Consider the following 20951-nt stretch of genomic DNA (forward strand, 5'->3'; position numbering starts at 1 on the left):
AAATTTTCCTTGTCAGTCAGGTCGACGTTTAAGTTTTTTTCATTTTTTATAAAAAAAATAAAAAATTTGTTTAAAAAATATATTTTTAAGAAGTATACAAATCCTAAGAACATGCAATAAAATATTTATATCAAAAGCATTTTTTAAGTAGTAATTTAATATTCAACGCAGAAAAATAATAAATTCTATAAAGATGTTTTTCATTCCCTTCAAAATTCTAGCATTACTTTTAAAAAGATATGTATATTGCATATATTTTTCTCTTTTAAAATGTTATACATGTATAAATTTGAACCAAACAAACAGCGCGTCTTGTACTTGAATGTACATCCGCAAAAATAGCATATCGTATTATCATGTTTATCTTATTTTAGCATATTCTTACATTGTCATTATGCATATATCTGCTGAACTTTGTATTATATTGTTTAAAACACAACGTACATGAAATAAATTTTAATTAAGTGTATAATGATACTGACTTCTAGAACTTATTTTTTCCCGGATATAAAATGTTATATAACGAATGGTTGTCAGATTCAAACGGTCATATTCTTAAGAATATTAGAAACTGAACGTGGTGAATATAAATTTTTTTTCACGCAAGAACACAAGTGCACACTTTGCACCATACGCGTTTATTATCAGGTAATTCGTGAAAGAAAAATCTCTTGTTAACAGGATCAAACTGACAATGAACAAAAAAGTTTATACCGTTGTGATTTTTGCAATAATTATGATAAGAAAAAAATTTTTTTTAATTAATTAATCGAGTTGTCAAACTATATTTACCTAAATTTTTTACAGTGACAGTCAACGTATTGGAAAATTTTATAATGACATTTAAAAAGACTGTAAATGATGAAGTACTGGCAAAAGAACTACATAAGGTTGATTATAAGTGGAAAATTGTTTGGCTAAATGTCATTGTTTTCATTTATATTCATCTTTCATTCCTTTACGGAACATATCTAGCCATTTTTTATGCTAAATTCTTGACAATCCTCTGGAGTACGTATTTTATTTATTTATAACGGTCTATAAATTCTTAAATTATATTGTTTACATAAATATAATAATAAAATAAAGTATATATTGTCATACTATTATTTGCAATTTATATAGGTTTGGCTATTGGTGTCATGCGGTTATGAGCGTCACTGCTGGCGCTTATAGATTATGGTGTCACCGATCTTATAAGGTAAAAATGGCCGCTGAAATTTATTCTTATGATTTTGCAGACTTTTGCTTTTCAAGTAAGCTTAATTTTAATTTTTTTTCCTTCTCTCGTTTAAGTATCATATAGAACTTACACGTTCGTAAGCTATTGATTAGAGTTTTACATTTTCTTTTTTCTGTAGCGCAATGTTGTTTGTTTTCTAATAAGCTATATTTTTTAGGAACACATTTACAAGTGGTCTAGAGATCACAGAGTGCATCATAAATTCACCGATACTGATGCGGATCCATATAACGCGCGTAGAGGCTTCTTTTTCTCGCATATCGGTTGGCTTATGGTTCGTAAATATCCGGATGTCACAGCAAGGGTGCTACGGTCGATATGAGTGATCTCGAGCAAGACCCTTTCGTGGTCTTTGAAAGAAGGTGCGATGCGCATATTTTATTCTTACGAGAACAAGTTAAGTAAATATTATTTTGTTCACTTGATTTTATTCATATTGTTTCTTTTTTATTCATATCTTTTTTAGATGGTACGTATATTTGGTATCAATCTGTTTTATTGTGTCAGTCGTGGTACTTTGGTGGGCATGGGATGAGAATCTGTCATATGCGTGACACATGATTATTTTTAGATATTGTCTAAACTTAAATGTAGCTTGATCGGTGAATTCCGTGGCTCATATGTGGGGTGTAAAACCATATGATAAATACGTATTGTACTTGAATACTATTTATTTTGTGCAAATTTGTGCTTATTTTGCGTTGTTGCTTAGAAATTTATTTCATGGTGTAGATCAATCACCCCCACGGACAATGCTGGTGTCTCTTTCATAACGTTTGGCGAGGGCTGGCATAACTACCATCACGTCTTCTCATGGGATTACAAAACAGGGGAGTTTGGAAATTATAAACTCAATTTAACCACAGCTTTTATAGATGTGTGCGTACTTAGGCTTAGCTTACGATTTAAAAACTACATTTGCTAAAATGATAAAAAACCGCGTTCTTCAAAACAGTAAAGTTAATAATGAGTAAAATCTTACACTGAAAATTGTTACTTTTAAGGACACAATGACAGATATTAAAATAGAATCTCTATCAAATCAAATCATACTTAGGCTTAGCTTATGATTTAAAAACTGTATCTATACCAATATATATAGATATATATATATATTTTACTGTTTCGAAGAAGGCGTTTCTTTACTATATATATAGTAAAGAACCGCCTTCTTCGAAACAGTAAAATTAACTAAGAACATAAATAAATATAAATATAAATATATATTGAATCATGTCGTTTACCTAATTACTTTATCGTTTTAATTCAAATATGCCTTTTTTATGTATTATATAAGATTGAATCCTAATTACGCATAAAATGATTAGGCTTAAATGATGGTTTTAGTTCGTGTTTTTTATATAGAAAGAAAAACAGATGTTTAAAAAATATATAAGTCATTTCCGCAGAATATATAAGAATTTAATGAAATGATTGCAACATACTTTCAATATACTTGCAATTTATTTGCGTACATGTTAGACGTACAACTCGAACTGTTCTCTCTCTCTCTCTCTCTCTCTCTCTCTCTCTATCTCTCTCTCTCTCTCTCTTGTTTCCTCTGTTAATCTCGCCTAGGGACCAGACCCGTACAAATAAACAAATTCAAATTACTTATATATATTTTTTTTTTCGTTTACAGCTCGGCCTATTCTGACATGAAGATCGTCCCGAACTTTACTAACAAGGGAACTGTCGGAAGTGTCCCTCACCGATTTTAATGAGCTTTGAATATGTTATAGAACATAAAAAAATATTAGACCCATATTTTTTTTTAGCAGCGTATCTCAACATTTAGAGGTTGAAACAATCCCTCGAAGAATAACAAATTTTTCGTTTTTAGCGAATATCTTTGAAATTATAGGACATATGAAAAAATGTTTTATACGAAAGTTTTATGGTATTTTGTACTCTTTACAATAGTATAATTGTATTTTTCAAAAATGTCAAATTTTTTAATTTGACGGCGTAAATAGGCACCATTGCCTCGCGGTTACCAGGGGTATAGACGAGAAGCGTTGATAAGAACAATAGATTAGCGATTATTATTTAGCGGCCGGCCTAGCGGTGGGCCGTCTTTCTCGCCATCTTTTTTGTGGTAGGCCGTCCTTCTCGCCATCTTTCTTGCAGCGGGCTGATACTCGCGCCAGATTTACCGATCTTTGTAAATTAATTTCTCAATAATTATTCTGAAAATCGCAAAATGGTACAGGACTTTTCTATTCCATTTAACCCGCTCTACCTGCACCCGAGAGGTGCAGGTAGAGCGGGTTAAATGAAATAGAAAAACGGTCATTTTGAGACACACAGTATATAAATACGTAAAACATGTAAGCTGCAAGTCATCTCAAGCCGACAGATAAGGATTAAGAATAAATAATAAAATAATAAAAATAATATAGAAAATTTTAAAAAATAACTTATTATAAATAAAATTAATTAAAATGAATAAAATAAAATAAAAAGAATTTCCCTAGATAGATAAAAACATTTAAAAGAGATTTAAAAATTAATTCAAATTTATTTAAGGATTTTTAAATAAAATTATTCTCTTTTTTAAATAGAACTATTCTAATCGTTTCACAAAAGTATAAATTCCCCTTGTAATATTCTGCGTAAAAAGTTATAAGAGTAGAAAGGAGTTCAAAATTGAATAATTTATGAAATATTTTATTTTGATATAAAATATAAAATATCTTATAAAATATTTAATTTTCTATAATCTTATTAACTTTATTTTTATGCATAGAAAAACGTATCAACTGATGCAGAGAAAACTTATAGTTGCTTTTTAAAAAAAGTATGTAATTTGTAATATATACTTCTTCAATTGATTTGTTTCATTATTTGATGCACAAGAGTATTGCGGTAAAATTATGAATAACTAAATATTATTCTATAACCCTTATAATTTTTTTACAGAGTGTTACAAGGAATCTAATTAGATAAAACAATTATTATTTAAAAACATCAAGTTGACTGACAAATTTCCAAAATGTCTTTATCTAGGAAAATTTTGATTCATTTGGTTTCCATGACGATCACGAAACTTTTACAAATAACGTTTCTTTTATCTTAAATAATCTTTACAAGTAACCACTATATAACAAACGAGAACAAATCATGTTTTTAGAAAAAGATATTAATATATAGAAAATTTTTTTTAAAACATGGAATAATTTATTACAAAATATAAAACTTACAATATCTAATAAAATTCATATTTAGTTATACTTTACATTATACATTACATATAACTGTTTGATATAAATGAGCGTAATAAAATTAAAATTTCAGGACTCTCACACTGAACATTTTATATGTATAGAAAACAGACTTGGTATAAAAAATGTAACATGAATACTATATAGAATTACAATTTTTTGGAATATCATATTAATATTGTAAAAACTATTTACGTATTTTTTACGTCATTTCACTTTAACTTATTAAAATCATTTAATAAGTTTAAATTTCTAGTATAAAAGCGAGCGCTATACATTAAAATGATAAAATCTGTTTTCTATGAATCTGCTTACATGTATATATAGTTAACAAAAACGCGAGATCTCATAAGTCAATTGTGAAATATAGACTGATTTCTAAAGTTACCATAAATTACATATTTGTACCTATAGTTGTTGCCTTGTCAGCTATATTAGATTCTCAATTTGTTTTTAGTTATATTAAGATTTAAATTTATATTCTCAATATATAATATATATATATATATATATATATATATATATACTTATCACATCATGTTCCAATTTTTAATCATGAAATTATATAAAACTAGAGAAAGACTTGTGGATCAAATTATAGGAAAATGGAATGGGATAAAATAAATTTGCAATAACAAAATTATACTCAATATAAAGTATCATTAAGATCTGACATATTACTACCATTTCTACTTGCATTACTAGACAAGTGCAATTTTGACACTCTCTCCAACATGTAGTCATCATCTGTAACAATCCACATGACAAATGTGTAAATTATAAGAATGTGCATGCAAATTAAAATTATATTTAACTATTATATTAAACATATATATTTTATATATATTAATTATATTAATTTAATATAAATTAATAAATATTTATTTTTCTACTTTTTTCTTTATCTTATTACCTGATTCATTATCGCTCAATTGGCGAGGTGAAAATTTACATCCTCGTGCTACATAATACTTCAATTTGCCTACACTGGCTAAAATTAAACCAAGGAACGGGGGAGAGGGTTTTAAAGGCCTCGACAAATACTCGGGATGAAACTGCGTAGCCACATAATAACTATGCCCTTCCAATTCGGCAATCTCCATTCGTATATTTTCATCATCATCACGACCTATAAAAAAATGTTGGGTATTTAGTATATATTATCTTAATTAAGTATTATTAAGAATGCATATTATATTAAATAGAAATAGTAACTTTATTGTGAAAAAAGAAAATGCAATATAACTCACCTACAAATTTTAAACCAGCTGCTTCCAAATCTTGAACATGAGCCGGATTTATTTCGTATCTATGCCTATGTCTTTCTTCTATAACATCTTTATTATCATATAATTTCTCTATAAAGAAAAATAGTAAAATACATTAAAGATATATCAAATATATATATTGTGACATACAGAGAAAAAGAGAAAAGGAGGGGGAAGAAAGTTGATCTCAAGTTGAAACATAGATTCCATTACTCACTTAAGATGGAATTATTGCTGCAGAAACGTGTTTGTCTCTTGCCGAGCCTCATAGTTCCTCCCATCATTCCCTGATTATGCTCTGGCATGTCTATAACCACAGGACTAGTAGTATGCGGATCAATTTCTGTAGAGTTTGCTGTTTGGAGATTCAATACATTTCGCGCAAATTCAACGACCGCAGCTTGTAAACCTAAACAGATGCCGAGGAACGGCTTATCGTTTGTTCTGCACCATCGACAGGCCTCCATCTTTCCTTCTAATCCTCTTTTACCAAATCCACCTGGTACAATAACGCCACTAAAGACAACAAATGTTTTCATTAAAATTAGGAATACAAAAAACATAGAACATAAAAATATATTGAAACTTACTTGCTCTTGCAGAGCTGTTGCCAAGCTTCGTGATATAAGACTGGATTTTCCATTAATGTAATTTGTTCTAAATTAGCAGCTTCAATAAACTACAATAATAATGTTATTTACATAATCATTCAGAAAATAATAGTATCATATGATGTATAAAATTGTATATACATATTTCAAATAATTAAGATATAATATTGCGAGACCGTACCGTCAAGTTTAATTTATAACCGGCCTCAATGGCAGCATGTTGCAACGCTTTTGTAACAGAAGCGTAAGAATCTTCGAGTTTCGTATATTTGCCTACTAGAGCGATGTTAACATCTTTCCGTAAATGATCCACACGATCAGCTAAATCTCGCCATTTACGCATAAAGGAACGCGGACGCGGCATTCCTATATTCAGTTGCAATCGATCATTGAGAAACTCTATAACACCCTGATACTCCATAAGAAGTGGTACTCGATATATGGACGTTAAGTCATGAATAGTAATGACCTGATTAAAAGATTTAATATTGATTTTAATTAATTACTTAATATCAAACAATTAATGTAATTTTAATTAATCAATTAATTTCTTTATAACAATAATATTAAGAATACTTTGGATAATTACTTGTTCGGGAGCCACATGACAGAAGTTTGAAATTTTTTCCTTGGCGGAATCGCCAATAGGCATTTCCGATCTACAAACTATTAGGTCGGGTGATAAACCTAATCCACGTAACTCCCTTACACTAGATTGCGTTGGCTTCGTCTTGGGTTCGCCTGTTGATTTTGGCTAAAAATTATTTAATATTTCAGTAATAATTCAGAACTTGTCTCTTCACAAAAATGGTTTTAATAAAGTTTTATAAAAATTAATCATATATTTATTATTGTACGAAAAATACAGAAGAGATATGTAAACCGGTATGTAATATATAAACTTGTGTATAACTCGGTTACCTGTGGCACTAAAGATACATGGGCAACGCAGAAGTTTTCTTTCTTCACTCTAAATTGAAACTGCCTAAATGCTTCTACAAACGGCATGCCCTCTATATCACCTATTGTACCACCCAGTTCGACTATGCAAACCTGTAAAGAATTATCATAAATTATTAAAATTGTACCATAAAGTTACATATATAATTATGTATATTTAAAAAATTATATAAAGGATATTATACAAATTAATATTATATCATTTTATGGAGTTATATAATATTATATATTATAATAATTCATATAGTAACAACACCTCTGGTTTAGCTCCATCTTCTGTTACAGACTGATTCGCAACTCTTTCTACCCATTCCTGAATAGCATCAGTAATGTGAGGTACAACTAAAAAAAACAATATTACTTTTTATTAATTCGTGCAATATATTGTGTCTCTCTCTCTCTCTCTCTCTCTTTCTTATATATATATATATATATATATATATGTGCACAAAATTATAAATTCAGCCCTGATGTATTACATAGATAAAGGTATACCTTGTACTGTTTTTCCTAGGTAATCTCCATGTCTCTCTTTTGTAATAACATGTTGATAAATCTTTCCTGTTGTTATATTGTTATCCTTATGAAGAGTGATATCCAGAAAACGCTCATAATTGCCAAGATCAAGATCCACTTCACCACCATCATCAAGCACATAAACTTCTCCTATTATATAAAGTAAATAAATAAATAGATAAATAAACTTTGCAGTAAGTAACATAAGCAAAGTTTAAAAAATAACAGCAGATGTGTCTATAGAAAGCCAGTAACATAAGATGTTTCTCTTCAAGGAATGCTTTTACCGCTTACTTGACTGAACAATGGAATGTGATGATAAGCATCAGGTTTCATTGGATATTAGAAGCTATCACTGATAAATTATATTATGCAAATATATTTATACCATACTTATATACTATTATATTATATTCTTAATAATTAAAACAATTTATTGATCAACAATGTTGATTGTTTCAGATATATTATTAAACTTTATCTAGATCATAGTTGAAATTATATGAGAAATATATGTAATTTAATTTAATTTAATTTATATTTAATTTAATCATATATGCAATTAATTTAATAATATATAATTTCACCGAAAATTGATTCATTATTTATATTGAAGATTTATTATTGTGTTCTTTCAATTTTATTAATAATAATATATAATATAATAATTATATAATTATAATTTTAAAAAATAAAAAAGCCTTGTACATAAATTTTAACATGAATGTAATGTTAATTTTTTAATTGTGCTTTCTCTTTCTAATTCTACTTTTTCTGATTCTACATTTTTTCAATATAAGAAATGCATATTAAAAAAAAATGCTTAAAATCAAAAATATTCAGAGAGATTTGTATAGAGAATAAACTAGGAATTTTAAATAAATAAATAATCTTCTATTATTATGTTATATATTTACATATATGTACAAATGATTTTATTTGTAGTGATATATCATTTTATATAGCTATAAAAACTCATCTGACCTAATTTGATAAATATTAATTAATTCTAAATGGCATGGCGGCAGTATGCAAAATGGCGCAGGCACATGGCTGAATTTTTACCGCCATAGAAAGGCTTGATTCGCCGGTACTTGCGTGGCACTTAATTTAATGATTTTTGTTTCATTTTATCACACAACTACATGGCTTTAGTCAGATGAAAAATTTTTTAATTCGCTTTCTTCTCTATCAATAATAAAAAAAAATAGTAACAGAACTGACGACCGGCAAGGCGGTTTGAATTAAACCTCGCAACATACATATATATATATATATATATATATATATATATATATATATATATATATATATAAAACCCTTTCTTTAATATGTTTTGTTTTAATAAATTAGATTCAAATGAAGAAAAATTCTGTCCAATGTTAAAAAACGAGAAATTAAGAAAATTGGTATAAATGACGTTTACAGGATAACGTGCAACTGCTGTGATTGCAATAAAGCCCATTTTCCCGTATCTATAGCACAGGAAATTTAACTCAATTTTATATCGATCGATTTTGAACATGCTAACGGGAAAAAAACGCTATTTTTTGGATATGACGTATGTAATATGGTACAGTGACGTATAGAAATTAACATGGTGCTCACCGTGCTCGTAGGGCGAGAACGTCCCGGCATCAATATTAATGTAGGGGTCGATTTTTATAGATGTCACGTGAATATTGCAGTGCTTGAGTATAGTGCCGAACGAGCTGGCGATGACACCCTTGCCCACGCCGCTGATTACACCGCCGGTCACCAGAATATACTTCATGACTTGGTTACTTGATTCTCGACGATTCGCGATGGATACCTCGCTACAAGTTTGCAAATGTCAGTACAGTTAACTCGAACACGAACTCGAGCAAACTGAACAGATTTAACACTGTGTAAATCGCGCCTTCAGATCCCCATACTCGATATGAAGACTGCCCAACCATATTGTCTATGCCCGAACGATAACTTCGATTTTTTGGAAAAACGAGCGTAGCGCGCTCGATAGGAAATATTTAGAAACACGTAAGAGTTTGCATGTGCAGTTGGTATGATAGACATCTAATTCACACAACCGCATGATCATCTCGCATGAATAAATTAGCGCGTAACCATTAGTAAAATAAAGACAACTATATATTTTGAACAATTTTTTTTTAATATAAGTATAATATGCAGTTAATATACAGTTTTTTAAAAACTTAAATTTATTTTAGTTGGTACAATTTTTTATATATCATATTTTTTGTAGAAAATTAATGCAACTTTATTTTACACAATTTTTTTAATAGCTTTTATAATTAAAAAATTAATTAAATATAATAATTTTTTTAATTAAAATTATTACTGTTTTATAATAAAATAACATCATTTTGTAAAATATAGTTTTTTTATGTACATTTTCAGGTAAAACATAAAACTCATAATGACATCATTATGACACGTCACCTAAAAGTCATTTTAGAAAAATCATAATGATCTCATTTGATATACTTTTGGCAATGTTTTGGTGACTTATTTTTTATATTATATCATTTTTTTATATATATTACGCAATTACTTGTTTATTTAATTATTCATGTATATTTTAATTATGTTTAATCAATATAATCTTTTTAAAATTATATATGCGATTATTGAACTTAAAAATTTATGATTTTTTTTGTCATTTTTAACTCATTTTTTAATCATTTTTGTTTAGGTAACTTTTAAGTATTAAATAAAATCATGATGACGTCATAATGATATCATTATGAGTTTCATGTTCTACCTGGGTTACGCAAAAAAATTAAAAGGCCAATTGTCAAGTAGATGCAACTTTCTTAAAAGAATAAGAATAAGATCAAAAGCGTTTTAAAGCTTGAAGTTTCTAGTTTTAGAATCTTTAAATAAATTTCAATTCTTTCTATTTGTTACAAAATTACATTGTAAGAAAGAGACGTCTGTCGATTGAACAAATTTTCAAAAGTTTTTCCAAAAATATACCGAATTAAAAAAAATCCTAGCACGATTTTATTAATTGGGTGTTAAAGAGCAGAGTTTTCGCTTTAATTTCTTTTTTTAACGAATGTTTTATGATTTTTTTCGCTGAGATATTCATTATTAAAGTAAAATCGAGTTATTGACTTTAAACGTTTATAACTAGTGAAAAAATGATCATACAATAATCATTAATTTAAGTTTTTAAAATGTACAGAAAAAAAAAATTTAACACTTCGGCCTTTTGTACGAGTAAGTGGAATGCTTTTTACTTATTGTAAATATTGTAGATTCATGAAAATTTTAGCGTTTTTTCGTTAACTTTTATTGATTTAAATGAAAAAAAATAAAAGTGCAATTTTTACTTGATTTTTAAGTAACAATTACGCTTCAAAAATAAATAATGATTGAAAAAACGATAGGAGCATTTTAAAGTACTAACTTTTCTCTTTAAATTCTTTTTTTAATTATTATTGTACAATCATTTTTTCATTAGTTATAACCGTTCAAAGTCGATAGCTCGATTTTGCTTTAATAATGAATATCTCGGCGAAAAAAAATCATAGAACATTCGTTAAAAAAATAAATTGAAGCTAAAACTCTGCTCTTTATTAACACCCAATTAATGAAATCGTGCTAGGATTTTTTTCTAATTTGGTATTTTTGGAGAAGCTTTTAAAAAATTTGTTTAATCGATGGACGTCGCTTTCTTAGAATGTAATTTTGTAACAAATAGAAAGAATTGAAATTCATTTAAAGATTCTAAAACTAAAAACTTCAAGCTTTGAAACGCTTTTTAATTGATCTTTTTCCAATTATTTTTAAGGAAGTTGCAACTGTTGAAAATTGGCCTTTTTTTATATGAAAGAAAGTGACCCTTTAATTTTTTGCGTAATGTAAAATAATTTCATTAAAATAAATTTGAATATAAATAATATACAAAAATCTTTTAATATCACGCAAAGTTAATACAGAAGGCCAAATCCATACATTTAAGCGTCATTATAAAAATATTCAAATTATTCAAATATACACACTTTTTTGTTAAAAAGACATCTTCATTTCTATTCATCGTGATCACTTATTTCCTTGAATATTTATGATCATTCGCGATCCATGTCATTGGCCGAAAGGACATTGATCTTTTCATGATCCTCAATATCATCCCCACTTTCGAAACACCATATTATCACACATGCCTTCGACGAAATTCTTGAAACATGAAAGGTACATTGCACCGTCGTAAATATTGTAGCAATTAAAAGAAGAAAGTATGCACTCTATTATCGTCTCGTATGCGAACGTATCCATCTGACAAAAGGGTTCGATAAATATACTGTAATGGCGAGCGCACGTAAACGAGACTATTCGAAGTTCATCGACTCGCATTTTCTTTTTTTTTTCTTTCACCGCTAAAGACTCCTTAAAATGAAGAGTTGTAAGCATTTGCACGTGAGAAAAAAATTTCTCACACCCACGAGATCGCGATGGTATGTGCCGAGCCAAGTTGAAAATTTCAGAAGAACGCATGGAAATAACGTCCGCAGCTTGTCGACACTTGTTTACGCCGCTAAAAAGTTTTGTCGCTGTTAAAAAAATTACAATTTACCAGACGCAAGTAACATTAACGAGTTTATATAGATGTAAGGTCATTTTAATCAGACAGTCGAAATTGTATAGCTGTATAGCGAGAACGACAAGAAAATTATAATTTATATAATAGTGCGCGTAAAATGCAAATATGTTTATAATAAATAAAGTATAATTAAAATTGTAAATATGAAATGTTTAAAGTTGAATGTTGCTCTTCCGAAATAATAGTGCGTCATAAATATAATTAACAAATAATTTCATTCTCTTATAAGCGCAATTAAGTAGATATAATATCCCAAGTAGCACATATTCGTTTCAAAAACGTTTCACAAGTGTTTCTGCGAAACGTTTTAGAACCGGCTTTTAAAAACGTTTCTGATTGGTTAAAATGTCCACTTAAAAAACGTTAAGGGAAACGTCATTTTCTAACAAAAAAAAAAAAACGTTTAAGAAACTGTCAAAATACGGTTTTTTTCCTTTATTTGTGAAAAATTTGTTTATCCACAGATTCAATAAAATAATGCATATATGGATATAATCCATCTATTTTCATCATTCATGTTCTGAATCTTTTGTCGAGATGACATCACAAGTCAAACTCTCAAAAAAGACATAATTTAAATTATACTTTTAGTACCTGTTCTTTTAGGCTTTATATGCATGTTATGAAAGCTTGAGTACGAGTTATAGTTAAGTTTGAACACGCCACGTAGCGGCAAACAAAGGAACACGTATATTATAAAATAAATCTTTTTTGTTTTGTCGAAAAGATGATCAAAAAGACATCTTTTCGTCGACTAAAATTAATTATGACTTTTAGAAGACATATTTTAAAAAATTACTTTTTTTGTAGGTAAAAAGATATTCTTTTAGACATCTTTTAGCCTTGTCAGAAAGATAACTTAAAAAAGACATCTTTTCGTCATCTTTTAATTTTCTGTGCTATCTGGGGATCGTCTTAATAAGTACAGTCTTAATAATGTGTATATATATAATTTTGAATTAAAAAATTAATTTTTATTCTATTTATAGAAACGTAAAAAATACGTTTCTTAAACCATGATTTTAAAAATGTTTCTGTTGGACCGTTTCTTATTGGTGCTTGACGGTTAAAAAATATTGGATACATTTAAAAAACGTTTATAAAACGAACATGTGCTACCCCGCCCTGGGATAATATATTATCCGAAACATTTTTTTTATTCTGTCAATTGAAAAGGGATATTGCAGGTAATTATTGAATGCCAATGATTCTTAATAAGAGTTTAATCTATTCTAGTAGTAATTTGAAAAATTGATGATTTGTAGACATTTTTTTGAAAATATTAGAAATTAATTTTTCGCATTTTACATATGTTTTATTAATATTTAAACATTACGTGAGTGTATTATTTTTACGCTTAATTGCAAAGAGAGAAATAAAGATTCGTTTCACGACGAGATATGTCTCTGCCGCATCTTTTGCATACTTTTAGCAGAGCAAATAAAAAAAGGCTCGAGAGGAAAATCTTGATGACGCATTAATGAGCTGGTTCGGCGGAATGTCGGGACATTTTAGTTATAGTCTTTAATTTGCTTGCTTGCGAACTCGCCGATAAAACGAAATAAACAAATAACTTTATGACATTCGTTTAGGACAAGAATTTCAACGCGCGTAATGTCGTTCTTATCGATATAAGATGCATCTCAAGTGTAGAGGCTGCAGAGATCTCTTTAGAGGAAGAAATATCATAGGGAGAATATTTCTATTTAGAAAAAAAGTCAACTCGATATCTTTGAAATTAAATATTTATTTCCATATATCTACTATGTAAATCTATTTCGAATAGATCTATTTTTTTTTTCAAATAAATAGAAATAAAAATTGTTTTGTGTAAATTGTATTCGTTCGCGGAAAAATATTTATATTAAGTGAATAAAATGTTTTATAAAGTGTATGTTTATGGCATAATGTCATGAAAATAGTGACAAATTTGCATTCGTCACGTACGACGATGCTCACGCGCTGATACGTGAATTGTATAAAGAATTTGTCTGAACGGTCGTTACATAATATATTAATATTACATTCTTTTATTAATAACTATTTTTATCTACGTTTTGCAGGGATTGGAATATTAATTATGAGCGAACTATATATTTATTTCTCTTTATATATTTATTATTAAAACTATTGATACATAAATTGTTAAAATATCTTTTCGATGTATAAGAATAATAAACAGATTATAACGTAACGAATAATGACAATTATTGTTGTCTCATCGAGATTTTATTTTTGTGCAGAATACAGATTACAGAGTGAGAATACAGAAATTTCCTTATCACAGTTGATAAATATTTTTTCGCAATTTTTCTTAATTTCTTGTTATTTAGTGCGTGAACTATTAATAAGTACCTATTATTTTTTTATTTTACACATGCTTGCTTAATGAACTGCCGCGATTACCGTGAGATAGGATTTCGTATTGGGAGAGGCACGAATGTTGATGTTGCCCCTTGATGATCCTAGAGTGTTTGGTTCATCGCACACAACTGCGTAGCTACCGTTGTCATTCACTACGCTAACGTAATGAAGAACTCCTGTGTGTAAAAAACATTCAAAGTCTACAGTTGATTGTCAAAAAATGACGAATTAATGTTTCGGCTATACGTGCTTATATGATTTAATAAATATGTTTTTTTTCTCGTTAGCAGTCTCTATCTCTTCAAGTTTTAGGCTCAATAGTTTTTATATTAAAGCAGAATTTAGTTATCTCTGTTATTTAATATTTCCTTACCATTATTGACAGTCAGCATTAGAGTACTTGATTGAATGACGTTTGTTGGATTGTTAAACTCAATAACTCGGCGGAAAATCGTTTCATCTGGATATCGTCTTCCAATCTCGAGATTTCCGATGAATCCAGCAACGTATGTATTGGGCACTAAACTTTTCTGTACAGATACGACATAAAACATACATATTTTTTTAAATTACATCAAGAACATTTTCTAATAATGATTCTTCTTGCTAAAAAAACTTGATAATTGACACTTTAAAAAATAAAAGATTTGAACTGACGCACAAAATGGGCATTCATTGAGCATTAAAAGCTAACAATAAGTTATCTGAAATTTCTCTTTCAGATCTTGGCATTTCAAAGAATATAAAAAAATAATAATCTGTATCATGTCACGTACATTACAATGCGCACATATTACATATAAATAAAAAATTATTAAAGTATTATACATTTTATATTTTATAATCCTGTTCAAAAGAGAAAGAAGAGAGATTACATTTAATTGCATTATTTACATAATTATTTATAGATTTCTATTACATTCCCAGACAGCACACGCTATTTATAATAAATATAAATATTTCATAAATATTTTTATTACATCTATTTTTTTTGAAATATTATATAAATATTTTACATTAAGAGAAGATCATAAAAACTGCATATTTGAAATATTATTAAAATATAAATTATATATTTTATATAACATTTATATTGTAAGTAAATAAAAAAAGTAAATATTTGTAATTTCTATTTATTTTCGTAAATATTACTATTTATTTATTTTTTATCATGACAATTCTTTATGATCTTTTCAATTTAAAATTATTAAAATATTAAAATAATTAATATAAATATTTTGTATATATTTCATAAATATTGTATGTTATCAAGATTTGCTTGACAACACATCTCTCGCAAGCCGACTCACCAACGCTGTTTTCGGTACGACATCCTCGTCGGCGAACTGGATCAGGATATTCTTGGTCGTGGACAAGTCGAGGACGGAGGCGGAGGACGCCTGCAGGAACGCCAGGACCGCGAGCGCGACAACGATCGGGCGAGACATTTCGACACGGTGTGTTCGGGTCGCCAGGTGCGTCCGTGTCTTTTATAGACCAGCTCTCTCGAGCGCCTTTAGCGTCAAGGTCAGCGTGCCTTATCTGTACGGTTCTTTTGTGATTCTCTGCCTTGTGGCCTACCACCACGTTTCTCTCCCCCGCGGAATACAAATAAGGGAAACGCGACCGCGTGTATGCAGTCCGTCTGGTTCGCCACGCCTGGACGACGAATTCATACGTTGATATGACCCTCGAAAAAGTATATATCGACCGTGTTTATATCTATTGGTATTCATGTAATGCTCTTGGCGCGTTACAACGCTTCGGATGTACCCTTAAGAGCATGCTATCTTATCGGAACGCAAGTATAATTTTATATAAAGTTATGCGTGTGATGATGCAGCAGCAGAACCCTTTTCTGACTCATTATCAAACAATAACGATATTTATGACAAATATTTATAAATATTTTTATTTATCTTTTGAAATATTATATAAATATTTTATACATATTTTATATTATGTACATTAAGAGGAAGAATTATAAAAACTATATTTAACATATTATTAAAGTACAGATTAAATATTTCATTAATATTTATGGTAAAAGTAAAAATATAAATAATTGTAATAATATTTTGTAAATGTTTTTCAAATATTTGTTGCGATATTTATGATAAATCTTTATGATTCTGTTTATATAATTTAAGATTACAAAAATATTTATTAAAAAATTATTATAAATATTTCATATATATTTTATAATATATTAAATATTATATAGTGTTTGGATAATCGCTTCTTTGAATAATGCAGTGTATTTTCAAAAATTCTTTACCTTTTATTGTATATAATCGGGTTTAGAAAGCTAATATATATTAAAATATATTTAAAAAATACGGAATTTATATTTATATTTCCAGAAATAAAAATAAGGCGTTGCATTAGCAATGAATTTATAGTTTCAATAATTTCTTTATACATCTCGTATAAAATAAATATGTACGCATTTATAATCTATTTGTTTATAATCGAAAATTTTTTTTATATGTATACATGTATAATTTCTTCTATCAAGAATAATGAATTTGGTCTTTATTTGAGTAAAAATTTTTAATTGAAGAAAGTCTCAAAGATATATAGCAGTTGACTAAATTTTGCTTCTAAAATATTATTTTTTATCTTGCTTCCCAGGTAGCAAGCACATGTCATTTTGACGTCGAAAACTGGTCATTTCTGGTTTAATGACGTCACGTGTCAAATAATGTCTAATTTAAAACGTCTTTTTTGTGACGTCTTAATGATGTAAAAGAACGTCATAATATCGTGATTCTTAAGTCATTATTATAAATTGCCTAAGTATTACTATTTTTTAACTAAAAACTCATTTAATTTTTTATAATATCTTAAATTATTCGAACAATTTTGTGTATAATTTTGATATTCACAATTCTCTATATTTCAGGGCTCTAACATGAATTTCCTCTATAACTTGGGACTTGATCATGACATTTGATCATGAATCTTTTCCTCTAGCGTGAACTCGTGAAAAGTAAAAAGTTTCATTAACGAATTCAATATTTGTGAATAAATTTTTCACGAGTTCACGCTAGAGGAAAAGATTCATGATCAAATATGTCATTAAAACGTCACTAATAGGTCTAGAATGGCCTTGAAGTCATGTCTTTTTAACGTCTTGAAATGTCGTCATCGGTCTGTGACATTAGTCCGTCATTTTTCAGTCATTTTTATGTCATTACATCACGTCATATTTGGTTCGAAATGACCATATTTTGACGTTAAAATGTCGTGTGCTTGCTACCTAGGTTCTTAATTTTAATTTTTGATCTAATTATTTGATTATATCAATATATATAATCACTTCGTAGTTTTAATGTATGAAATACGTACAGATACGTATTACAAAATATATATATTTTTAAATATAATTTATATATATATATATATATATAAGTTATATAATTATTTTAAACAAAATAAAAGTTATTAAAGTTAAATTAGTGATATTAATTAATTTTTTGTAAAGATTCTTGAATTTTTTGCAAAAAATCATAACTAAAATAAATAACCCATACAGTACAGATCATTGCAATTACATTGCAGCAACGTTGCAATATTGCAAATTGCAATAAAACATTACAAAAACATTGCAGAGATATAAATCTATAAAATATCAGCACAGTCGTTGCAACATATATTTCGGAAAAATTTCAACATCAAAATTTTATAATTATATTTTTTTAGAGTAAAACGTATAAGAAACATATAAAATATGAAAAAGTTGAACTTAAATAAATGTTTGCAATAATATTTATCTAAGAAATATTATATTATAATAAATTTATACATATAATAAATTATATATATATATATATATATATATATATATATATAATTTTATGTAAATTTATAATATATTTTTTAAATAAAAAAATTATTACCCACATTTAAGTTCAACTTTTTTGTATTTTATGTGTCCATATGCTTTTGATATTTTATCATGTATGATTATGTATCAGAAACAAAAAGTCGTATGCAACATTAATCGACGATTACGGTAACAATGCATTATTGAAAATTCTTGACATTGCAATATTGCTATAATATTTCGTTGCAATCTTCCTAAAAACGAACATTTTAACGTTGCTGAAATCCCACAACAATGGTGCAGCAACATTTTGCAGTAAATTTGCAATATTGCAATATTGCGGTGAAAGATTGTTGCAATGTGTATACAATCTTTCTGTGCTGTACGGGAAGTAAATTTACATATGACTTAAAATATAAAAAATCTTTTCGATGAGTTATGACGCGTAACTGCATAATATACACTACGCAAAAAAATTAAAGAGCCACTTTCTATCAGCACGCTCGAGATTTATTAAATCGAAAATCGAACTCTCTTCGTTAGTAATGTATTTTTATTATAAAAAGGGCCATATATGTGGGACCTTAAATTATATAAAAAAGGCCAATTTTCAAGTAGTTGCAACTTCCTTAAAAATAATTGATATAAGATCGAATAAAATCAATATAAAAAAGCATTTCAAAGCTTGAAATTTCTAATTTAAGAATCTTTAAATAAATTTCAATTTTTTTATTACAAAATTACATTGTAAGAAAGCGACGTCGATTGAATACATTTTTCAATAGTTTGTCCAAGTATGCCGAATTAAAAAAAATCCTAGCACAATTTCATTAATTGGGTGTTAAAGAACAGATGAGTGAGGATGTCGCTTTTTCTTACAATCCTTATCAGCACGTACACATGTTCAAAAGATGTCCATAAGAGATTCACAGGACATTTAAAATATTGTAACAAATAGAAAGAATTTTGAAATTCATTTAAAGATTTTAAAACTAGAAACTTGAAGCTTTGAAACGCTTTTTTATTGATCTTATTTCGATTATTTTTAAGGAAGTTGCAACTAGTTGAAAATGGGATTTTTTTATATGGAAAAAAGTTGCCCCCTTTAATTTTTTTCATAGTGTGTATATCCAAAATTACCGACAGAACATGAATTACAGATTTTGAAAATCTATTTTTTGGCTACAAGAATTGATAAATCATCCTTCTCCACAATTAAAGTACTTATAAAAACAACACGCAGAGGCTAATAATTTCATGACATAACCCATACAGCACTGAAAAATTGCAAAAAGATTGCAAAAATATCTCATTGCAATATTGTAATATTGCAAAATGATTGCCTAATATAGTTGCAACATGGATGCAATGTCGTAGTAACGTAAAAATGTCCGCCTTTAGCAAGATTACACTGTAATATCATAGTCATGTTGCAGTGCAATGTATATACAACAATGGTTAAAAATTATTTTTCTCTTATTAAATATATTATATATTATATATAAAATTTATTTTTATATTTATATATTACAAAGTTTATAATAATATTAGAATAAACAGAATTTCGAACTTGTGTATAAATTAACAATGACTTGAATGCAAATTCAAATTGTTCAGTATTTGGATTATTGCTGTAACCTCCACAGGATCTAATATTTGAAAAAAAAAAGCTCAAGATGGTCTTGCGACAATTTATAAGTTAATAAGTATTGTAAAGGTGATTCCCCAGATAACACAAGCTATTCGAAAAGAATTCATTTTTATGTCACCAATTTTGAGTTATAAAATGTATTCTATATGTATTTCAAAAGGGATTCAAAATTGGTGACATAAAAATGAATTCTTTTCGAATAGCTTGTGTTATCTGGATCAGTAGTCGACGCAAATTTATCAAATATGGCTACGTAGTTTTGCATTGATATTATGAAACTGTAAATACTTAATTTTCGTTTCCAAAATTGGTTTATCAACACGAAGTAATTTTATGTAATTTTCATATTCCATAACTTTTGCTCGAACTTTAGTAATGTTGCTCCTATAATATTTAGTAGTACCTATTATTCTTTGTAGTCTTTATATATTACATGTTATGAAAACTTGAATACGAGTTGCAATATTTCATTGAAATGATCCAGCAATGTTGCAGAAACATTCTTCGTAAACCGCGGCGCTGTGTGTGCTAAATTTTATAATGTGCGTCGTCTGTTCAGTGTTCAGTGTTCATAGTGGCACACGCATAATATGTCAACACGGTATAGCCCAGACAGCACTTGGATTGCCTTAATTTTTTTGCGTAGTGTATATACAGAGTGTTAGAAAAGTCTGGA

The 20951-nt window shown here is 28.0% G+C and overlaps 2 protein-coding genes and 1 pseudogene across 2 annotated transcripts; 1 reads left to right on the forward strand and 2 right to left on the reverse strand.

Moving 5' to 3' along the window:
- The first annotated feature begins 836 nt into the window (after positions 1 to 836).
- Positions 837 to 2241, forward strand: LOC140671034 (acyl-CoA Delta-9 desaturase-like; annotated as a pseudogene).
- A 2755-nt stretch (positions 2242 to 4996) lies between these two features.
- Ctps (CTP synthase) lies at positions 4997 to 9758 on the reverse strand. Its single transcript, XM_072902433.1, has 11 exons — positions 9431 to 9758; positions 7802 to 7972; positions 7563 to 7648; positions 7268 to 7399; positions 6936 to 7100; positions 6528 to 6815; positions 6326 to 6414; positions 5953 to 6251; positions 5718 to 5825; positions 5381 to 5596; positions 4997 to 5214 (listed from the first exon to the last, which is right to left on the reverse strand). Exons 1-11 carry the CDS (start codon positions 9594 to 9596, stop codon positions 5114 to 5116), a joined length of 1821 nt encoding a protein of 606 aa, XP_072758534.1. The 5' UTR covers positions 9597 to 9758; the 3' UTR covers positions 4997 to 5113.
- Positions 9759 to 14628: 4870 nt separating this feature from the next.
- Positions 14629 to 16267, reverse strand: LOC140671167 (uncharacterized). Its single transcript, XM_072902317.1, has 3 exons — positions 16106 to 16267; positions 15169 to 15325; positions 14629 to 14971 (listed from the first exon to the last, which is right to left on the reverse strand). Exons 1-3 carry the CDS (start codon positions 16241 to 16243, stop codon positions 14817 to 14819), a joined length of 450 nt encoding a protein of 149 aa, XP_072758418.1. The 5' UTR covers positions 16244 to 16267; the 3' UTR covers positions 14629 to 14816.
- Positions 16268 to 20951: the final 4684 nt, after the last annotated feature.

The sequence above is a fragment of the Anoplolepis gracilipes genome, chromosome 11 (genome assembly GCF_047496725.1).
Source record: "Anoplolepis gracilipes chromosome 11, ASM4749672v1, whole genome shotgun sequence".
Taxonomy (NCBI): Eukaryota; Metazoa; Arthropoda; class Insecta; order Hymenoptera; family Formicidae; genus Anoplolepis; species Anoplolepis gracilipes.

Excerpts from the sequence above, each read along its gene's own strand:
- Ctps (XM_072902433.1), bottom strand. The coding sequence starts at position 9,596 with ATGAAGTATATTCTGGTGACCGGCGGTGTAATCAGCGGCGTGGGCAAG. Across the intron at positions 7,101-7,267 it reads ATGTATCTTTAGTGCCACAG|CCAAAATCAACAGGCGAACC; the intron begins GTAACCGAGTTA and ends AATAATTTTTAG. Across the intron at positions 6,415-6,527 it reads GTTATAAATTAAACTTGACG|TTTATTGAAGCTGCTAATTT; the intron begins GTACGGTCTCGC and ends TTATTATTGTAG.
- LOC140671167 (XM_072902317.1), bottom strand. The coding sequence starts at position 16,243 with ATGTCTCGCCCGATCGTTGTCGCGCTCGCGGTCCTGGCGTTCCTGCAG. Across the intron at positions 15,326-16,105 it reads TCGTACCGAAAACAGCGTTG|AAAAGTTTAGTGCCCAATAC; the intron begins GTGAGTCGGCTT and ends GTATCTGTACAG. Across the intron at positions 14,972-15,168 it reads AATGCTGACTGTCAATAATG|GAGTTCTTCATTACGTTAGC; the intron begins GTAAGGAAATAT and ends TTTTACACACAG.